Source organism: Syzygium oleosum, unplaced genomic scaffold (genome assembly GCF_021117445.2).
Source record: "Syzygium oleosum isolate NSW1041296 unplaced genomic scaffold, Sole_v2.1 Sole_v2.22, whole genome shotgun sequence".
Lineage (NCBI taxonomy): Eukaryota > Viridiplantae > Streptophyta > Magnoliopsida > Myrtales > Myrtaceae > Syzygium > Syzygium oleosum.
The window spans coordinates 2995249-3017712 of NW_026607506.1; the positions used below are offsets into that span (position 1 = coordinate 2995249).

The window sequence follows — 22464 nt, forward strand, 5'->3', positions numbered from 1 at the left end:
TTTTTCTCTTCTTCATCCGTTCCTTCATGCTTTTCCCAAAACTCCCCTCTTCTTCAATGGCCCTCTTCACCGAGAATGTCTTTGCTGAGGCCCACGCCGGGGTTTCGTCGGGGACACCCACCGCCGGCCGTCGGCTTGGGCCACCAGCAACCGCCAGTGCCGGCCAACGCTTCGGCAACCACACCGGCGGCTAAAATCGGCCACAACTCCTCGCCGGCGAGCCAAAACTCCCTTTCCAATCAACCAACTTTAAGCCCCAAAGACAGAAACTAAGCCTAAATAAATAGGCATACACGCACAAACCAAGGCCTAGAATACTGAAACGGTGGGACTCCAACCCAAGGAAATACCGGAAGCAAATAGCTGCTCCGATTTGTACGCTCATCCATGGCCGATGTGGGCAAATGACGGAGTGTGTCATGAAAATCGAGGGAAAGCACAAAGTTAGTCACTATCCAACATACATGGGCACTAATAGAGCATGAAAAACCGAGTTCTAAGCATCCGTGCGGTAAAAGGCCATTCTGGTCTCCATTTAGGCATTTCGTCGAACGTGTGAGGGGTTTTGAAAAACGGGGTCACAGATCCAATTTTGACGAAGTTTACAGTTGATTTTTGACATATAACATCTATACCATCCTCACTGGGTGTCAAACAAATGTTTGCCTCGGTCGACGGGGCCGGGAGACCATCGAATAGGCTCAGTGTGCCCGGCACCCGAGAGGCAGGGGAAGGGGAAGCAAAAACAGGGGAAGAAAAGGATGTAAAACCCACTTGGTTCGGGGCTGACTAAAGAGAGGCGAGACAACTAGGGGCTCGGTGGCGGCTCAGGCGACGTTCTGCTGAGTGGGTGAGAGTCGGATCTCTCCGATTCCCCTCAACTCTCAGTCGATCTCCTCTTTCTCCCCTCGAACTCTATCTCTGTTCTTGGCTCGCCAACACCAAACTCGATGGCCGGGGCGATGGACGTCCGGCGACGGTGACGGCTCACTGGGAAGGGGAAGAGATTTGCCAGCGACCCTCCTGAGGAGGAACCGGAGAGCTCTCCTCTTAGACCCCTCCTTTCTCTCCTCTAAAAAACTCTCTCGGACGCTCTCTGTTCTCTCCCTTCTCTCTCTGATTCCTCCCCCATTCAAATCCCTGTTGTTCCTCTCCTTTTATCCCCGATCGAGACCTCCCTTTTGGGACCACTGGCCACCTGATCCCTGCCCCACTTCGACGTGCGACGATGCTCCCCTGCTGCAGGGCAAATGCCTCTGCTGCCTATCGACGCCGCTCTGCTCTCTGGCTTCGTTGTCCCTGGTCCCCCTCCTCGCCGAGAATGATAGAAAGGGGGGAAAAGAAAGAATTGCGGGCCAGGCCGAAGGAAAAGAAAAATGGGTTGGCCTGCGCAAGAAGGGAAAAAGGGGAAAAGGACTAGGCCGAGCTAATCCGGCCCAATCGAATCGGGTTGGTTCGGCCCGAAAATTGTTTTTTTTGAAATTTTTTTTGAATTATTTTTAATAAGAAAAATATGTCTAATAGACCCCATTAATGCAAATGCACCTAATATCTATATGCCATGCAATTTTATTTTATTTAGATATATTAAAAATTAACCCCTAATTTTATATGTAATTAAACTAAAACAGATAAGGAAAAATTAGGTGTTAGCAGTGGCCCCTCTTTGAAGGGGAGCTCGAAGAGGTTCCTTTCAAAGATAAGAGATACCTAAATTTTACCGACGGAAAGCATGGAATGGCACGATGGTTAAGACAAGAGGGTGATTGGATTTTTTTTTTAGGAAAAAAGAAAGAAAGAAAGAAGATGATAATAATAATAATAAATAAATAAATAAAATAAAATAAAATAAAAAGACGCATAGGGGCTACAACCCTATGAACATCAACGGTTCCGCATCGGGACTAAAGCCCTATGAACAGCAAAGGGGATAAAACCCTAAAAGTACGTCTAGGGGCTAAAACCTTATGAACAGCAAATGGGATAAAACCCTGAAAGTACGTTTAGGGGTTAAAATCCTATGAATGACAAAGGGGATAAAACCCTAAACAGCTAAGATCCCGCCTAGGGTCTAAAACCCTATGAACGGTAATAAGAATAGAACCTTGAAGGAACGCCTAAGGTTTCTCGCACAGGGCTTGATGGGCCTAAAGCTTTTTCACTTGAGATTTGATGTTGTACAAAACATGGTTTAAGGACAAACCCATATACCTTTTGAAATCGAGGTTTCACGTGAGGAGACCTGTCATGTAAGAATAGTCTCTGGCTGCTAATGCTCACCATGTCAGCCAAATTTTGAGGACATTCCAAGGAGGCACCTGCACATCTAACGTAACGTGTTATAACAAGTGCCTTGGTAGCAAAGGCGTACCAGGCAAAATCATAGAGAACATCATTACCGGGAAAGTGTTGATTGCAATGAGCAAATCAAACTAACTTCAATTGTTTGGAAAACATTTGGCATCATTGAAAATCACACAATTGCCATCGGATTTGAAAAAAATCATCGATTCTCAAATTCCCTTGAGAGACAAATCTTTGTCAAAACGATCTTGACTCATGAAAATGGCTAAATAATTATGCCAAACAAGAGCTAATCCTTCGGAAGGGACTTCTTACATACTCTCGAGAAGGCAGTTTGATCCCATCTATTAATGTGGAGAGTAAACATGATCTCTCTGTATACCTCACACTATCAGTGTCGAAGGCTTTGAGAATCATTCGTGACAAGTACACATCGACCAATCTAAGAGGTCTTTTAAAGGACTGTAATGTAGGTATGGTTATGGTCTCAACAATGGATGAGCATTATCGGCCAAGAAATGAAATAATTATCGATTAGCATCTCTGCCAGGTTTACAAGTCAAGAAGCCTTAAGACGAGATAAGATAACCTTGCCCCCATTTCTTCAAGCGGTAGCTTCTTCGGACATCTAAATTTCTGCTTGAACCATCCCAATCAGAAGAGACTTTGGAGAAGGTTGTAACATTGGTCTGGGTAAAGGCTTGAAAGGCTCAGAAATTCTCAAAAGGGATTTAAGAGCCGGTGATTATCATGGCATCATTACCATATTGTCCGATCTTTTCGAATGTACTTGACTTTGAAATTTAATTTGACTCGAAAGTCCACTGACTAATCCTTTCAACACAAGAACTTTGCTCTTTTCTCTAATGACTTTTGCATCTGCAATGATTTTCTTTTCTTCATGCGAGCATTTCACTTTTGACTTTTTTTTTTTGCAATGGGTGCTGGCTTTGCTTTTACCAGACACTATTTTTTCATGCCCCCTAGTTTTCACTTGATTTTTGCTCTTTTGAACCTTTTTTTGTTAGCTGTGTGGACTTTCAAGACATCCTTTACATTGTCACATAGGCACTATTTTCTTAGGTAAATCATGTGCCTAGTGTGGGGAGATAGTCACTACTTGGGCTTTTGAAACGAATATTCAGGCTCAACTTGGCTAAACAAGGGGTATGAGTGTTTGAGTAGAGAAATGAATGCTCTTCTTCATTTCGGGATGTTTCAAGCTTCCATAAAGACTCACCTGAAGTTACCACAAAAAGATTGATGCGAGTGAGAGCAAAGAAATCTTTCTCATCTTTTTCACCATATAGTGTCAACCAAAATCTCCAATTTGCCCCATTGCGAGGTGGTTCTTGACAGGGCTATTTTGTAGAAATTCTTCACATGTGAAGGCTCATAGGGGCTTAACTATGATCACCTGTAGTGTATAGGATATAAGAAGGAAATGCCTCTTTTCATTTCGGTCTATGTACTATTCGCGAATGGATCTCTCGTCCTTAAACAACACGAGTTTCTCTTTTTTGCTCCTCTCAAAGTGTTTACGGGGCATATTTGGGAATGGCTTGCCTTTCCTCATCCTAAATGTTTCTCACTTGACATGATTAACATCTCCCTTTCATTTCATTGAGATCATTATGAATTGATCAATCTCCACAGAGAATTTTGATTCAAAATGAATGATTCATCAAGCATAAAGGCAATTTTTGGATGAAACGACGTTCCAAACATTTAGGCAAATACTGCTCTTTCAACTTCCACTTCAGCGCTTGTTGCTTCTCAAAAACATCAAAGATTGTTTCTTTGTCATGAAAATTCTCCATTTGACTTCCCTTTGATTTTAGGAAGAAGGGTACTTACCTACAGTAGGGCGACTTGGTAACCCTGCGAAGGACATAGGATTAAGGATTATGAATCATTTGAGATGTACAAAATCAGAATAATACGTTACTACCCTTTCTTCGCATTTAATTTGCTGAATACTTGTCAAAACCGTTCCGTCAATCGCGGGTCAATTCATGGATTATCTGGAACCTGCAAAACGAATTTGTGTGCATGGATGCATGATATGCGCAATGTGAATGACCTACAATAACTCGGATCAGAAATGGCTCTCAAGCCTTGGATTTCATTCAAGGAAAATACTACTTCACCGAATCGGCATTTACAAGCTTTGGCAACTCTTGGCCATCTATTTCTTCAAGAACTAAGGTGCCCCCATATAGCGCTTTTTTAACTACATACGGACCCTCATAGTTTGGGGCAAACTTCCCGCTCGGTGCCGGTATGGCGAACAACCCTTTCTTTAGCACAAGATCTCCGGCTTCAAAATATCGAGGCCGGACTTTGCGATTGAAGGACTTTGCAACTCGTCTTTGGTAGCATTGACTATGGCATAAAGCCTTTAGTCTCTTCTCATCGATCATGTTCAACTGATCATATCTCTGTTGAGTCCATTCTTCCTCGGAGAGCTAAGCTTGTGAGAGTATCCTTAATGAAGGAATTTCGACTTCCATGGGCAAAACCGCTTCCATACCATAAACAAGCGAGAAAGGAGTCGCTCCTGTTGAAGTGCGAATTGAAGTTCGGTATGCCATCAATGCATAAGGCAACCGTTCATGCCAATCTCGATAACTGTTAGTAGTCTTTGATAGGATCTTCTTTATATTCTTGTTAGCTGCCTCTACAGCTCCATTCATTTGTGGGCGGTAAGGTGAGGAATTCAGGTGATGAATATGAAATTCGTCGAGCAAGTCATCCACGACCTTGTTGTTTAGATTTGAGCCATTATTTGTAATGATCGCCTCTGGGACTCCATAGCGAGCGATGATGTCACGGCGGATAAACTTGGCCACATTCTTGGCAGTGGCATTGGCATATGAATTCGCCTCAATCCACTTAGTGAAATAATCAATGGCCACCAAGATGAAGCGATGTCCATTAGAGGCCTTAGGATTAATTGGCCCAATCATATCGATCCCCTACATTGAGAAGGGCCATGGCTCAGACATTTGATGCAATTCGTTGGGCGGTACGTTGACTTTATCTGCATAAATCTGGCATTGATGACAATAACGAACATGCCGGATACAGTCAGCCTCCATGGCCATCCAAAAATATCCCAATCTCGTGATTTTTCTGGCTAGAAGATGACCATTCATGTGCGGACCGCATTCCCCCTCATGTATTTCTCTCATCAACTGATTAGCTTCTTTAGCATCAACGTATTTCAACAAAATTGAGTCGAACGACCTCTTATAAAGAGCATTGCCACTTATGAAGAACTTTGACGCTAGCTTCCTTACGTACTTTTGATCCGCTAGTTCACTCCCACGAGGGTGTTCACCCTTTTGAAGGTAGTTCATGATGTCATAATACCATGGCTTCTCATCAGGTTCGTCTGTGATTGCTGAATAGTAAGTCGGACGTCTTAGGATTTCAATTTTTAGTGGCTCAATGTCTAACCCTTCCATAACTTGTAGCATTGATGACAACGTGGCAAGGGCGTCGGCAAACTGATTCTGTGATCGGGGTAAATACTCAAAAAAAATCTCCTCAAATTCCTTTATTAACTCCTCAAAAATTCGTAGTAAGGAATCAATTTGGGGTCATGAGTCCGCCATTGGTCCTCTGTCTGAAGAATGATGAGGGCAGAATCGCTATAGACTTGCAGCTTCCTAACTTTCATGTCGACGGCCAATTGCAATCCAAGTATGCAAGCCTCGTATTCTGAGATATTGTTGGTACAAGGGAATACCAATTTAGTGGCCACAGGGTGGTGTTGACCCGTCGGGGAGATAAGAACTACCCCAGTCCTAGAACCCGCTAGGTTAACAGCATCGTCGATGTACATAGTCCACTTATCACTCACTATTTCTGAAATGCGCTCCTCTATGGGATTTGACTGATCCTGGTCTTCCGATCTTTCGAAGTTTTCTGCCAACATGTCAGCTATAGCTCTTTCCTTGATGGACTTCTGCGTCATGCTGTGGACATCGAATTCAGACACCAGAATTTGCCACTTTGCTAATTTTCCAACCAACGAGAGTTTTTCCAGCAAGTATTTGATGGGATCATTCTTAGTTACAAACATAATTCGATGATGGAGTGTGTATTGGCGTAAACGGTGTAACACCCACACCAAGGCCACACATGTTTTCTCAACTCCGGGGTAATTCGTTTCGGAGGAAGTGAACTTCTTACTGAGATAGTATATCGCACATTCTTTGTCGTCACTTGGTCTCTTTTGAGCTAGCAAGGTTCCCAATGACTCATCATGAATAGTCAAATAGAGTATCAATGACACTCTAGGAACAGGTGGCACCAGAACCGGCGGATGAGAAAGATATTGTTTTATTTCCTCAAAGGCCTTTTGACAATCGGTATCCCACTCAACTTTGGCGTTCTTCTTTAAGAGCTTGAAGAAAGGTTTAGCCGTCTCAGACAATTGAGAAATGAACCTCGCCACATAGTTCAGTCTCCCTAGCAAACTCCGAACTTCTTTGACAGTTGAAGGAGGTTTCAAATCACAAATGGCTTTAACTTTTGACGGGTCAATTTCAATGCCTCGACTACTAACCATGAACCCCAATAGTTTCCCAGACTTTGCCCCAAACACACACTTGGCGGGATTAAGTCTCAGCTTGAACTTTCGGAGTCGATCAAACAATTTCTGCAACACCTTGATCTGATCCTCTTCGTGTTTGGATTTGGCAATCATGTCGTCTATATAAACCTCCACTTCCTTATGCATCATATCATGAAATAGGGTGACCATTGCTCTTTGGTACGTTGCCCCGGCGTTCTTCAAATCAAAATGCATTACCTTGTAACAAAAGGTCCCCCATGGGGTAATGAAGGAGGTCTTACTTTTATCTTCTTCTTTTATCTGAATCTGATTGTAATCAGAAAACCCATCCATGAAGGAAAACAGCTCGAATCCCGCAGTACTGTCGACCAACACATCAATGTAAGGCAACGGGAAATCATCTTTTGGACTTGCTCGATTCAAATCGCGGTAGTCGATACAAACCCTAGCCCGACCGTCTTTCTTCATGACAGGGATGACATTAGCGATTCAATCAGAATAGTGCGACACTTCTACGAAGCCCACTTTTAACAACTTCATGACTTCTTCTTCGATTTTCTTGGATAATTCGGGCCTTGTTCTTCTGAGCCTTTGTTTCTTAGGCGGGATATTCGGATCAGTTGGGAGAGCATGCTCTACAATTTCCTTATCTAACCCCGGCATATCCGCATACGACCATGCGAACACGTCCTGGTATTCCTTCAATAGCCCGATCATCCTTTTAGTCTTAATCTCAGAAAGGCCAGCTCCAATCTTAACTTCTCTAACATTCTCCGAATCACCCACTTTTATTGTGACTGTAGGCTCTGCGGTCAACGGTTTAGATTCTTCATGAAGAATCCAATCTTGTTCGATGCTTCTCTGATCACAGTCTTCCTTGTCATCATCGGACCCGGAGGAATTTCCGTCAAGTAAATCCGACTTACAAATGTACCTTTCATGATTATGTGGAATGCTATGCTCGTAAGGGTTGGCGGTGGCCACAGAAGGCTCGGCCTCTTCATTTTCCATGACAGCACAAGCAAACTCCTCCTCAAACAAATTAACTAGACCAAGGATGGCCTCTTCTTCCTGCAGCAGCTTGGGTGGACTCGGAAAGATCTCTTTCAACTCTGGAAGAAGCAAGCCCTTTTGACCTTCCTTTAGTCCAAACAGATTTCCACGACCTCCGCTACCTCCATGAGTAGCTAGGCCTTCATAGTCACCACGGCCCCTATAGTTAGTATGGCCTCCACGGCCACAACGACCTCCACGATTACCTCGACTTCCGAAATCGCCTTGTCTTCCATGGTTATCTCGGCCACCAGAATTGACACCATGATAACCTAGGCCTGCTGTTTTGTGCCACTTGAAAACCTGAATGGGTTCTTTGATGCCTTGTCCATGCAGTCCTAGGCTAGCTCCAGGGATATGACCATTTTCGAGCAACACCTTGCTCGACATCATCGAAGGCTTAGTCACTTTTGGGTTGCGCATAATAGTTCCCACAGGCACATGGACCACCGGTACTAACTCCAAAGTCTGATAGCTCGATTCAACCTTACTCTCGGGCTCTATGTACGGGATTGCAGTGTCGTGGAAAACTTTAAAGTCAGTTTCTCCATGAACAGTTACCAGCTTCCCATCCACGATGAATTTGACCTTTTGATGCAAACTCGAGGGCACAGCTCCGGCGGTGTGTATCTAAGGTCGTCCCAGTAGAAAATTGAACGCACTAAAAATATCCAGGACCTGGAAGTTGACCAGAAAAAGGACAGGACCAATCAGCAGTTCAAGCTCGACCTCACTAATAACTTCCTTCTTCATACCGTCAAAAGCATGAACAGTAGATTTAGATGACAAAATTTTCTCTTCACTCACTCCCAGACGACGAAGGGTGGCGAGTGGGCAAATGTTTAATGCAAACCCATTGTCAATTAGCACTCTTGCTACCATTCTATCACGACACTTAACTGAAATAAGTAGGGCCTTGGTATGGTTGCGGCCTTTAGCGGGGAAGTCCTCATCAGCGAACAAGATTTGATCTTTCAGTAGAATAGACCCAACAAACTCTTCTAACTGACAATCATCGATGTCCTCCAGTACATGCACTTCATTAAGGACTTTTAGTAGTGCATTTTTGTGCTTCTCGGACGACTTAAAGAGATCCAAGAGAGAGGTTTGGCCAGACATCTTTCTCAACTGGTTCACAACGTCAAACTCGCTCGTCTTGATAATTGCCAAGAATTGTTTCACTTCCTCGTCTGACACGGCTTTCTTTTCAACTACCCCACCAGGTGCATAGCAACGGCCTGAACGTGTGACGGCATCAATCTTGCCCATCCTATAATTCTAAGGAACTGTCTTGGGATTGTAACTCGGGGCCTTTTTTGCTATCATGTCTTCCTCATCTTCCGGCAGGAGCTCAATCACCATTGGCTTCATGACGTAATCATCGATTTCTAGGGTAGCGAACTCTTCGGCCATAAGGTCGATGACTACATGCTCGGCACCTCCCTCATCAAGCGTGCATAAATCCTCCTCAACAGACAAGTCAATGACTACAGGGGTAATCATGCTAACCGTCTCCTCATCTGGCTTGGGTAGGTCATCCATACCCCCCCATCCATCAGGAACAACATCCTTGGGATCGATGAAGAAACTCGGTGGGGGCGAATATTTTACCAAATAGTCGAATTTGCCGCTAGGTTGACCAGTGTGTCAACCACCTCCCCATTCTCACGGGCGATCTTCATGAATTCGTGGTTCCAATCAACATTGCTAGCTTGAGGTCCATAATCATCATCTGAATTATCTCCTTCACTGTCGATTACAATTAGACTATCTGACGCGCCATCCCAGTCGACTTTATGGTTCGAGGCTCGGAATCAATGTTTAGACGGCTTCCTTCATTGTCATTTACGGTTCGAAACACAGCTTCGCTTTTATTGACTGCTTCTATAACTTTTAAAAGCTCAGCAGCCATCTTCTCAACTTCCTCCTCCTTAATTTCACAAACAAAGTCTTCGGAGGACAGGTCAAATACGACTGTCGACATCGTCATGTCGTCCGACTCTTCCTCTTTAACACCCCAGATGACACCCATATCCACCATTCTAGATATGCACTCCAACTTCTCTTCCATTGAGATCTCATCTCCTCCTTCGAAGTGCCCAGCCAGTACGAGTAACTCGTATAACTTAGGGACGTCTACTTTGAAAGTTTGCTTAATCATGCTCATCTCTTCCCCAATCATATTGACACCACCAGCATGATTCGGCAAGGGATTTTGTTGGACATTAAGTGGCGGTTCCCTGAATGACAAAATACCCTTGTCTATTAAGTTTTGAACTTTGTGCTTAAGCATCGTGCAATTGTCTATATCATGGCCCCTCTCGCCCATGTGAAACTCGTAGTGCTTTGACAAGTCGAATCCAGGGAACTTGGGATGGTTATCTCAAGGAGTCTCTTTAGCTATCATCACTCTCCCCAACAGCATGGGGAAAAGCTTTGATAGGAGCCTAGGGAGAGGAGTGAATTGCCTCGGCGTCTTTTTCTTGAACTCGTAGTTCTGATGCATCCTTCCTCGAAACACCGGCGGGTTTTGAGAAGATGTTGATGGGGGTCTTGTCACCACTGGAGCTTGCACATATGCCACTTCTACCTTCTTTTCTTTTCGACTTGGGAATTTCCGACTCGTTCCTTCATTTAGCCTACCATCATGCATCGCTCCTTCCACTCTTTCCCCAACCTCCACTAATTGAGGGAAAGTCAGGCATCCAGAACCAATCATCTTCAAATAAAAGTCATTTTCTTGAACTCGTAGTTCTGATGCATCCTTCCTCGAAACACCGGCGGGTTTTGAGAAGATGTTGATGGGGGTCTTGTCACCACTGGAGCTTGCACATATGCCACTTCTACCTCCTTTTCTTTTCGACTTGGGAATTTCCGACTCGTTCCTTCATTTAGCCTACCATCATGCATCGCTCCTTCCACTCTTTCCCCAACCTCTACTAATTGAGGGAAAGTCAGGCATCCAGAACCAATCATCTTCAAATAAAAGTCATTGGGCAATGCTTTGAGGAAGACGTCCACCAGCTCTTTCTCATCGAGAGGAGGACGGACCTGAGCGGCCAAGGTGCGCTACCTTTGGGCGAACGCTCTAAAAGACTCACTCCTTTTCTTCTCAGTCCGAGTTAGAACTTCACGAGTCGGAGCTATTTCAGTGTTGTACTTGTATTAGAGGATAAATACCTCAGCCAACTCCTCCCATTTTTCCATTTTCTCCGTTTCTAACAACACATACCACTGTAATGCCGGGCCAGCCAAACTCTCTTGGAAAGTCTAAATCATCAGGGGGACATTCTTGGCGTACCTTCCCATTCGGTTAAGATAGTATTTCAAGTGTATTCTTGAGTCTCCAGTCCCATCATACTTGCTAAAATCAGAGATCTTGAACTTCTCAGGAAAGCTCATTTGCGTGTATCAAGACAGATCCTCGATCATATGCTCTTCATACCCTTGCAATGCTCGTAGCTTCTCCTCTATCTTCGCGAGCCTCTTGTTATGCTCCTCCTCCATACGGGCCGCAATGGCTTCCGAGACGGGATCAAGTTCTACCACTACGGGTGAAGCATTCAATGTCTCCCCAACACCATTCCTCCTTACAGACCCTGCTTCAGGATCGGGGGCAGCTTGTGGCGCGGCTTGATTAGCATTCGGCGCTGCCAGCGCGGCTCTAATTTCATTGGTGAACTGCGCGAGCTGAGCAGTTAGCTCATTGATCTTGTTATCAAGCACGGTGAAACAGGCATTTTGCTCCTCGATGTTCATCCTTACTACTCTCGAGCGTGTGCGAATAGGTGATCGCCACGAAGCCGTAGTTTCAGGACCTAGTTTTTCGTAAAATAAAACAAGAAGGCCGAAATTAGTACGCAGTAAAGCGAGAGAACGGAAATTGCACACCTTTTAATTTCTTATGATGAAACTGAAATAAGAAACCTTTTTGCACAAGTCGCACTCCGTGTAAACAGTTTCTTATAAAAATTTCATTGTAAGAAATTATACAAATAAAAGGGGGTAACATATAGTGATTGATTAAAATGCCCATGTCATGTTCCATTCAACCTACAAAAGAGGGAATTTCACTAATTACATTAAAATTTGTGAAAGAAGATCCCTATACACCCGCTAAATAGTAAAAAGCATACCTAAATATTTGCTCTAAAAGTTTATGTAAGGAAAAAGCCCTATACATCAATTCTAAGATAATTAAAAGAAAATCCTAAAAAAAAAAACTAATAGAACATGACTAGTCTTGGATATAGGGCCCCTTCATAGCATGTTGCGGACGTGCTTGTAAGCTTCCTGCCAATGTTCTGCCTTAGCCAGGGTTTTGTCTCTTTCTCTTATGATCTGCCCCATTTGAGTCTCCTTGAGGGTTGCAATCACAGGGAATTTTAGGATGGTGACGGCAAGCTCGGGCTTGACACGTCGTGCAATGTACTCCTTTGATGCATAATGTTCATTCATAGATCCTTGCAACTTCGTGACCCGTTCGACGTCCTTCGGTTGGCAACATTAGAGTATGTCGATGATTCGTTTCACCTCATTCTTCAACTTCTCGAGTTGGTCCCCCTTAACAACCCCATTGCAAAAATCGAAACGAAATAAACCCGACTTTAGAGAGGGAGGGATTTCTTGAAGCACATAGAATTGACGGGCGACTCTTAAAGGATAATAAGAAGTCGATCCCGTCAAACCTAAGAGTAGAATTGGGTCACTATGGCCGCTTGTGAGACATACCTTAGGGAAATGAACCCAAAGGGCTTGCTAAAGAATTTGCTTAGGTATAAGATTCTCGAGGAAGTTTACCCAATTACGAAAGGTCCAAGGACGAAGGAATTTTTCTATCTCTCTAAATTGGGTAAGGGGATTTATGTCTTTACTAACATGAGGAATGGCTAAGTTTCCTCCGAATTGTTTCAAGTGAGATACAAACCAGACTTGGAGAATACCTAAGGGGGCTCTAATGGCTACACGCTTGTCCTTCTTGAAATGATTAAGAGAGATGAACATTTCGGCGAGGATCATGTTGGCAAACCCTTTGAGGACGAGAATCCCATCGATAACATGGATGACAGTGGGGTCCATTGTTTTTTGAGTGAATGGAAAGATGAAGGGTTTAAGAAGACTTTAGCGGATTCAGCTCTAGGACTCGAAAGGAAGCTATGGAATTGTTGTTCAAGGAAAGCTAGTGGGAGACCCTTGGAGTTTCTATTGAGGAGTGTCTTAATTTTGGGCGGCGAGACCCCTAGGATTTGACTCAAACAAGAGACTGGATCCACGCCTAAAGAAAGATCGATGACACTAAGGGAAGGGACATCGCCTATGATGATTTGAATTTCCTCTAAAGTCGGGGTTAATTCGTGACGATCAAACACAAAGGTCGAGGTTTCGGGGTTCCAAAAGTGGGCTAAGGCCTTGATTAAGGCCACTTGAGGCTCTATATGCAAAAGAGAAAGGAGGTGGCCGATCTTCTTTTCCACATAGTTTTTCTTGCTCGCGTTGAGAGCATCCCACATGTCCAACAACGCTCGCTTCGGGATCGGGAGGATCCGAAGCTCATCGAGGCCCATCATATCTAAGCCTAGGGGCATTTAAATCAATCAGTATTTATTACGAAGTAAATTTAAATTCGCATAGAAAAAAAGGTTGCGATTGTTGAACACAGAGAAGATACAAACCTTTACCCAAAAATGGTGGATATGTCAAACACAAAAACAAGTTGCATGCCGACTCGTGAGGCTCACTAAAGGTAGGAGTTCTAAAGGCTAAAGGTCCCCATCCCAAATAGATCAAAAGAGTTTTTCCCATTCCGCACTTATGTCGGACAGTCCTCTTTATCACTATTTGAAAATGGGTGGAATCAAAAGGGGATAGCCATGGGTCCTTCCCCGCACGATTTCCACACTTTTGGCACCTCCTATGGGTTTCCTAAGGCGATTGGGGTTTTAGATCGCGGGTTGTGTGTGCAAGGTGTAGTGCTAAAGCAGGTAAAAGCATGCACAACATTTGATATCAAAACAGCACTTCAATTTTCATTCACACATACATATACCCTTTACACCAAGCTGCAAAACAAACATGTCAACAATCACTCCACCCCTTATAACTCCCTACCTACAACAACATTTAACACAACGTTAGCGGACTTACCTTGGCCTTCTCGAAGCGCTGCTACAAGATCACGTTAGTTAACAAACAATTGCGTTATATTAGGCCTAAGTCCTCAAGTCCCCAACGGAGTCACCAAGCTGTCGCGACCTACCCTCCGCCAAAGATCGGGTTTAGGTCAAGAGATATTTGTCAATGTATATGAACAACGATTGGCTCATTTGAAAGACAAACCAAATGGTTCATTAATCCAAAGACTGAGGCACTCCCGAGCCTCATACCTCACACAACGAGAATTTTTTAATATTTACGCACTTGATTGGAGTCGCCACTAGCCATGATCAAGGGTCGGCTAGAAACCGTGATCGAGACGCGGGAGTATCGTCTCGATACACGCAAAAACCAGAGATTCTAAAATTCGAGAACTTGATTATACTAGCGATTTAACTAGTGCCCTTTCGGTACCTAAACTTGAGTTCCCGTAAACTAACGTACCGGGCAGCCTATCGAAAAAACTAAGATTCCACCTAACCGTTCTAGAAATAGAAAATAACAATCAATGTATTAAAAGTACGCAACCAGATAATCATAAAGAAAATAAACAACCAACGATCTAACATCGTCTCTAAAAAGAAAATGCAATCAAAAGCTCTAAGGTAAAGCCGTAATAGCTTATCCGATTTTTGAGAATTTTTTAGAGGGTTTTCTCATTTTTCAATTTTTTTTAGTTTTTTAACCTAAAATCTAGTGAAATTAAGCCCAAAACTGATTTATGAACATTTCCTAATTTTCTGATTTTTTTGGAATTTTTCCGAATTTTTCTGAATTTTTTGAATTTTTTTGAATTTTTTGAATTTTTAAATATGTTTAAATATTTTTTTATTTTTATATTTTTTAATTAATTTTTTTTTTGGATTTTTTAAAATTTTCGAATGTCTTTGGAATTTTTAATATTTTTAAAATATTTTTGAATTTTTAAAATTTTGAAAATTTTTATTAACAAAATAAAGATTCCGGACCGGGTCCCCCGACCCGATTCGACCGACCCCCCGACCCGGGTTACCGACCCATCCGAGTTTTCAAATTTTGATTTTTTATTCTTTTTTTTCTTCTCTTTTCTTTTTTCTCTCTTTTCCTTTTCTTTTCTCTTTTTTTTTTCCTTTTCTTTTTCTATTTTTTTTTTCTCTTCTTCATCCCTTCCTTCACGCTTTTCCCAGAACTCCCCTCTTCTTCAATGGCCCTCTTCATCGAGAATGTCTTTGCCAAGGCCCACGCCGGGGTTTCGTCGAGGACACCCACCGCCGGCCGTTGGCTCGGGCCACCAGCAACCGCCAGTGCCGGCCAGCGTTCCGGCAACCATACCGGTGGCTAAAACCGGCCACAACTCCCCGCCGGCGAGCCAAAACTCCCTTTCCAATCAACCAGCTTTAAGCCCCAAAGATAGAAACTAAGCCTAAATAAACAGGCATACACGTACAAACCAAGGCCTAGAATACTGAAACAGTGGGACTCCAATCCAAGGAAATACCGGAAGCAAATAGCGGCTCCAATTTGTACGCTCATCCATGGCCGATGTGGGCAAACGATGGAGTGTGTCATGAAAATCGAAGGAAAGCACAAAGTTAGTCACTATTCAGCATACATGGGCACTAATAGAGCATGAAAAACCGAGTTCTAAGCATCAGTGCGGTAAAAGGCCATTCTGGTCTCCATTTAGGCATTTCGTGGAACATGTGAGGGGCATTTGAAAAACGGGATCACAGATCCAATTTTGACAAAGTTTACAGTTGATTTTTGACATATAACATCTATAACATCTTCACTGGGTGTCAAACAAATGTTTGCCTCGGTCGACGGGGTCGGGTGACCACTGAATAGGCTCGGTGTGCCCGGCACCCCAGAGGCAGGGGAAGCAAAAACAGGGGAAGAAAAGGATGTAAAACCCACCTGGTTCGGGGCTGACTGAAGAGAGGCGAGACAACTGGGGGCTCGGTGGCGGCTCAGGCGATGTTCCGGCAAGTGGGTGAGAGTCGGATCTCTCCGATTCCCCTCAACTCTCAGTCTCCTCTTTCTCCCCTCTAACTCTCTCTCTCTATTCTTGGCTCGCCAACACCAAACGCGATGGCCGGGGCGATGGACGTCCGGCGACGGTGACGGCTCACTGGGAGGGGGAAGAGATTTGCCGGCGACCCTCCTGAGGAGGAACTGGAGCGCTCTCCTCTTAGACCCCTCCCTTTCTCTCCTCTCAAAAGCTCTTTCGAACGCTCTCTATTCTCTCCCTTCTCTCTCTGATTCCTCCCCCTTTCGAATCCCTGTTCTTTCTCTCCTTTTATCCCCGATCGAGACCTCTCTTTTGGGACCACTGGCCACCTGATCCCTACCCCCCTTCGACACGCGATGATGCTCCCCTACTGCCGGGCAAATGCCTCTGCTGCCTATCGGCGTCGCTCTGCTCTCTGGCTTTGTTGTCCCTGGTCCCCCTCCTCGCCGAGAATGACAGAAAGGGGGGAAAAGAAAGACTTGCGGGCCAGGCCGAAGGGAAAGAAAAATGGGTTGGCCTACGCAAGAAGGGAAAAAGGGAAAAAGGACTGGGCCGAGCTAATCCGGCCCAGTCGAACCTGGTCGGATCGGCCCGAAATTTTTTTTTTTGAAATTTTTTTAATAAGAAAAATATGTCTAGTAGACCCCATTAATGCAAATGCACCTAATGTCTATATGCCATGCAATTTTATTTTATTTAGATATATTAAAAATTAACCCCTAATTTATATGTAATTAAACTAAAACGGATAAGGAAAAATTAGGTGTCAAAAATTGCGTTCCATCCATATGCAATAGATAGTCGCTAAGAAATATAGCTTGAGGAGTCTCGCCCCAAATTTTTTGCCCTTAGTGACCCTGATCATCCATTGAAGTTCTAAATTCCAACCTCCTGCAGTTTGTGCTAGAATACTACGCCATACGCTGCTTGTTCAAGTGCACTCAAAGAATAAGTGGTTTCTGTCTTCTATATCAGTCATACAAAAATTACACTTACGCTCCGTTCGTTTGGCGAAAAATATTCTCCTTTTGGAAAATATTTTCCCGAAAGTCATTTTCCCGGAACATAATTTTTCGGTGTTCGGTGATCAATATGAAAAAGTTTCGGAAATATTTTTCGCCGGCGGAAGCTGCGACTGGCGGCGGCGGGCCACCGGCGGGCGGCGGCGGCGGGCGATCGGCGACGGCCGGCGACCTTACTGAAGAAGAAGAAGAAGAAGCTCCGGAAAATGATTTCCGCTTTTGAAGAAGCGGAAGCGGAAATCATTTTCCATAGACTTAGGCTATTTTGTGAGGGGGGAAGGAAAATATTTTCCCACGGAAAACGTTTTCCGCCCCCCGAACACCGGAAAACCCGAAAAATATTTTCCGGAAGAATATTTTCCGCCAAACGAACGGAGCCTTAGTATCAACTGAAGACAACCATCTTTCTATGGCTATTGCTGTCGGTAGCCTATCTCTACAAATAAGCTAGCCAATAAAATTATGCTTACTAATACCACTGGTCCAAATTAATTAATACCATTCCACGGCCAGTCCCTCCTGTCTGAATTCCTTGTATATCTATTTGCAACAGTATGTTTGGCTAGAGATAATAGGTGTTAGAGCAAGTCTTAGCTTGAGAATACACCAAGCCATGCTGTCCTTTTATGTTGAGTTGCATAATAGGAGTGCCTCTACATTTAATGTCATGAACCCAAGTACTCCATAGGGATGAGTGCAGATGATTGATGAGGCTCCAAAGCATGCGGCCCAGCAATACTTTATTCCAGAGTTTCAGATCGAGCAGGCCTAGTCCTCCCTCCTTTTTTGGTGAGCATACTACTTTCCGTGCAACTTTGTGGGATCTGTGAGTTTTAGCATTTCCTACCCATAAGAACTGCCTAATCTTCTTTTCAGTCTCATATATAGTTTGCTTTGGGTGGAGAAACATTTGCATCCAGTAAGTGCAAATGGAAAAAAGTACCGATTTGGCCAATTGAAGTCTTCCTACATAGCTAATATGATACATTCCCCACCCATCTATTTTCTGGAATATCTTTTCTGTTAGACCCTTGCAATCCGCATGTGTGAGCCTTTACGTAACAAGTGGGACACCGAGGTATCTGATGGGCAGGGTGCCCGTGGAGAAAGGCATGTGATCCTATATAAGGAGCTTTTCATCTTCAGACAACCCAGAGAAAAAGATATGAAATTTGTCTGGGTTAAACCTAAGTCCTGTAAGAGCCGTAAAATCATCAAGTGCGTCAACAAGGCAAAGGACGGAGTTCACATCCCCATGGGCAAATAAGAACAGGTCATCAGCAAAGCATAAATGAGTAATCCTTTGCGATTTGCAATGCCAATGGAACTTAGAAGATGAAGTAGCAATTTTCCCCGTGATAATTCTATTAAGGATTTCCATAACCAGAACAAAGAGGTAGGGATAGAGGGGTCGCCTTGTTGTAGCCCGTTAGTGCTAGTAAAATACCCAATTTGTTCACCGTTGAAGTTAAGTGAGAACCTTGGGTTAGTAATGCATTGATTTATAAGATCAATCCAGTATTGAGGGGTATTAACCGCTTTCAGAACCCCAAGAACAACATCCCATTTTACCATATCATAAGCCTTCATGAGATCGATTTTGATTGCCACCAATTTGCCTTTATTGCCTTTATGGTAGTCATGCAAAAGTTCCTGGCATAAAGAATATTCTCTGAAATCCATCTTTCCTTAATGAAAGTAGTTTGGTTGAGGCCAACAATCGAGGGGAGAATACAAGCTATTCTTTCTACAAGTAGCTTTGATACGATTTTATAGATAACGTTGCAGCATGAAATGGGTCTGTACTCCTTAAGGCAGCATGAATTTGAAACCTTCGGTACAAGAGAGATCAGTGTGGAATTTATCAATTTCAACATTCTCCTTGAAGAGAAGAATTCCATGATAGCATCTTCAATGTCATGTCCTATGATGGGCCAATCTTTTTTGTAGAATAAGTTGTTATACCCATCTGGACCGGGAGCTTTATAATTGTTGAAACCCTTGATGACTCCGTGAATATCTGCTCTTTGAATAAACGATGTATTGACTAGAGCACTAACATCTTCATGAAATAAATATGCGAGCCTGTCATACGGGATGCGACTATGACCGGAGTTTCCAAGTAAGTGGTGGTAATAGTTCGAAGGACTATTGTTTGACACTTTAGTTTCACTCAAAATCTTTCCACTAAGTTTCATCTTTGTTTTTTCCTATTTCTTTTGCAAACCACCAAGTTCATTCATAAAAAACTTGCTATGTATAACTAACCATACCTATTTCTCCTAGATTTTTAGGTACACTCCTAATTTTACATATTTCATTGATCATCTAATAGCTAATCTGAATGAGGAAGATGAAAACAATGTAAGGTCAAACAGAGCTTTTAGCACAAAAAAAGACAATAAATAAAATTAAGAAAGAAAAAAGAGACGAAGCATCTAACTCAAAATATATCATCTTCATGAGCACCCTATATATGATTTAGGTGTTTATCGCAAATTTGCGTGTTAGGTGCACTGAATGCGCAATATTATTTCAAAGCTAAGTTAACTTGGGTTGAACTTATCTAGTCGAACTTATTATCATAATTGAGCGAGCCGAAGTTGGAAGATGTCCTCTATTGGTAAGTTAATGCACAACAAACTTAGAAACAAACCATGAACAGTGCTGGATCGTAGGAAACTTGCATAGAATATTTTCGTGGGGGTCACGAAAAGAAATCTCACGTGCATCCCTTGTCGTTTCTACCTAACCATTGCCCATAAGATCGCAAACTTATAATTAGCGGATCACATTATTCCACGTCACATACGATTACTTAAGACGATAATTTAGATATTATTCCTTATAAGGATTTAACTCCTCTAAATTGAATTCCTCCACAAAGTTGGAAAAAATGTATGTCCTTAGAGGCCACATTTATCTCTCATCTCTTCCTTCAAAGTGGGAATATAATTCTATTGAGTTAACCTCTCTAAGGTAAAATAGCTAGCCCTTTTTGTGGCTATAAGGTAAACACCAAGGTTCTAGGTGTTTGTAAGCAAAAAAAAAACGTGTGACCTCTATATATACAGCCTCCTTCGCAAGCTTCTGATATCTCTTTCAAACCCTTTGAAGAAAAAGATTGATAACTTCTTTGAGCAAACTTTGGTCTCTGCAGTTTCAACAATATCACATGGCTCAGCTCATGAAGTTGGTGTTTCCCAAGATGAGATCTTCATTTCCGACCACCAGTACGTCGTTTCTCTCATATCAATTTCTCTATCTACTAGTTCTTCTTTTATCTAATTAGTGATTGGAACGAGCAAAATCAACTCAGTGTTCTTACAAATCTTTTTGAGCAAACTGACGTTTTGAACTCTATATGTCCCGATCTGCTGAGTTTTGAATCCTCTTGTTTCTCTTGTGTTTCGTCACATATCCTACATGAAAAGCGGTTTTCATTAGTTGATAAGAACTTCCGGCTGGTTGCATTTTTATTTCCCGCCAAGAAAATGTTCTTTTTCTAATGGAGATAGGTGGTTTATAATTCATGGCCGTGCAAAATATCTTGAGAAAAGAATGGGCCTGATGAATTGAGTAGTGGCTACAAGATCTAAGAATTTAGGTTTTTTTTGTTGACAGGTGAGTCCCAGAAGGAACGTCTAAGCATGTCTAGCAAGTCGAGCAGCGTCAATCGAGAGTATACACAAGCTTTCAGGACCAAGTCCTACGTGGAAATGTGTACTAAAGTCCAATCCCAGATTGGGAGAACAAGCATCGGCAGATCGCTCTCGTTGCATCCTCTGTCCGCCAGTGCCTGTGGCGTGGCACACCTGTCAGAATCGCTCCTCGAGCCTGGGCCGGAAACCCTCGAAAACATGATCAAGACCTTGAATTTCCATCGTCTTCTTGTGGACTACTTCGAGGTGAGCTCAGACACATGTGATTTGTGCGAGTTACTCCTCCGGGGGATCCACCAGATCCGCACCAATTACCAAAGGATCAGAAGGGCAATCAAGTTGGCAAAACTGGTATTTGAAGACGCAGGTCATGCGGATGAGCAGAGCCGTCTGATATGCCGAGAACTGTCCGCATTTGCCTCGCTGACAAACCCTTTATTTGCGATCGCCCGAGTCCAGTTCCCAGGTATGCATGATAATTACATGGCATTGTTTCATGAGTTAACATCCAAACGCAAGCATATGCAGAGGAGAATGAAGCTGGCTAGGGCTTGCAAGAGGGTAGGAGGGCTCGGGCTGATTGTCTCCTCCACCGTGATCTCAACCACAGCGCTGGTGCTGGCAAGCTGCAGCACCGGGATGTCCGTTAGGTCATCATCATATCCAGAGAAAAGCTCATCGACCGAAGCAGTTTGCAAACAGCTTGACGTCACGGCGAAAGTGGTGTACATACTGACTAATGACATGGACACTGTAAGCAGGTTTGCTGGGAGATTGCACGATGAGGTCGAGCATGGCAGATCAAGGGCCGTGATGGTGGTCAGGAATTATGCGAAGAAGGGTGACATCGTGAGGGAGGTTGTGAATGAGGTTTTTGATGCGCACAATGCTCGTTTCTTGGAGCTGCTGGAGGAGCTTGAAGAGCATATTTACTTGTGCCTTCTCACCATGAACAGGTCAAGAGGGTTGGTTGTGGAAGAGATCTTGACCTCTCAGTTCATGAGCGATCAAAGTGGTTATTGATCAATTTATCTGACAATTAATTGCTTTTCTATTTGGATATTTTTGTGATAGCTGACAATGGCCCATGCCATTTGAGATGTTTCATGACAAGGGGCTTCGTTAGAAGCTTTTACTCTCTGCATATTTTTCAAATAAAACCTGTATTGACAGCTTAACCTTTGGACATCACTTTATGTGATCATGTTCAGTTGAATTTGCTTTTTCATCCCCTTCAGTTCACTTCTTTTCCCTTCATTATGATTCATGGGTTATTAGGTTATTGGCGCATTGCTCATAAGTTTCATAATTGCACGACATAATAAGGAAAATCAAGAGACCTTTGAGGACACTTGTATATCGACCTTTTAATGCTAATTTTTGTCATAACTTGGAGACATTAGGTCGAGAAATGCTCAACGTAATGAAAATTAATTTTCACTGAAAAACTTGATTTCTATATGGCAAGATGTTTTTTTTATGGTCAAAAAGAGCTTTTTTTTCATTCAAATAGGAAAACTAGTAGAACATAGACGACGAGTCTCTAAACATAACATATCCCAAAGGGGTTGGGGAGGCTTAGAAAACCAATTAGGAGGAAGTGTCCCTTTACGGTGGGCTTTTGTAATCCAATCTGCAAGTTGGTTTGCTTCTCGTGGGCAATGGACAACTATGACTCCTTTCATGTGTGCCAAG

General features: G+C 43.2%; 1 protein-coding gene across 1 annotated transcript; it reads left to right on the forward strand.

The window, feature by feature from the left end:
- Positions 1–20282: 20282 nt before the first annotated feature.
- Positions 20283–21792, forward strand: LOC115665576 (UPF0496 protein At1g20180-like). The gene is made up of 2 exons (XM_030587434.2): positions 20283–20340; positions 20732–21792. Exons 1-2 carry the CDS (start codon positions 20283–20285, stop codon positions 21790–21792), a joined length of 1119 nt encoding a protein of 372 aa, XP_030443294.1.
- Positions 21793–22464: the final 672 nt, after the last annotated feature.

What these genes read in the sequence shown, in the direction of transcription:
- LOC115665576 (XM_030587434.2), top strand. Translation starts at nt 20,283, where the DNA reads ATGGCTCAGCTCATGAAGTTGGTGTTTCCCAAGATGAGATCTTCATTT. An exon ending in ATCTTCATTTCCGACCACCA is followed by an intron (nt 20,341 to 20,731) that starts GTACGTCGTTTC and finishes TTTTGTTGACAG; the next exon opens with GTGAGTCCCAGAAGGAACGT.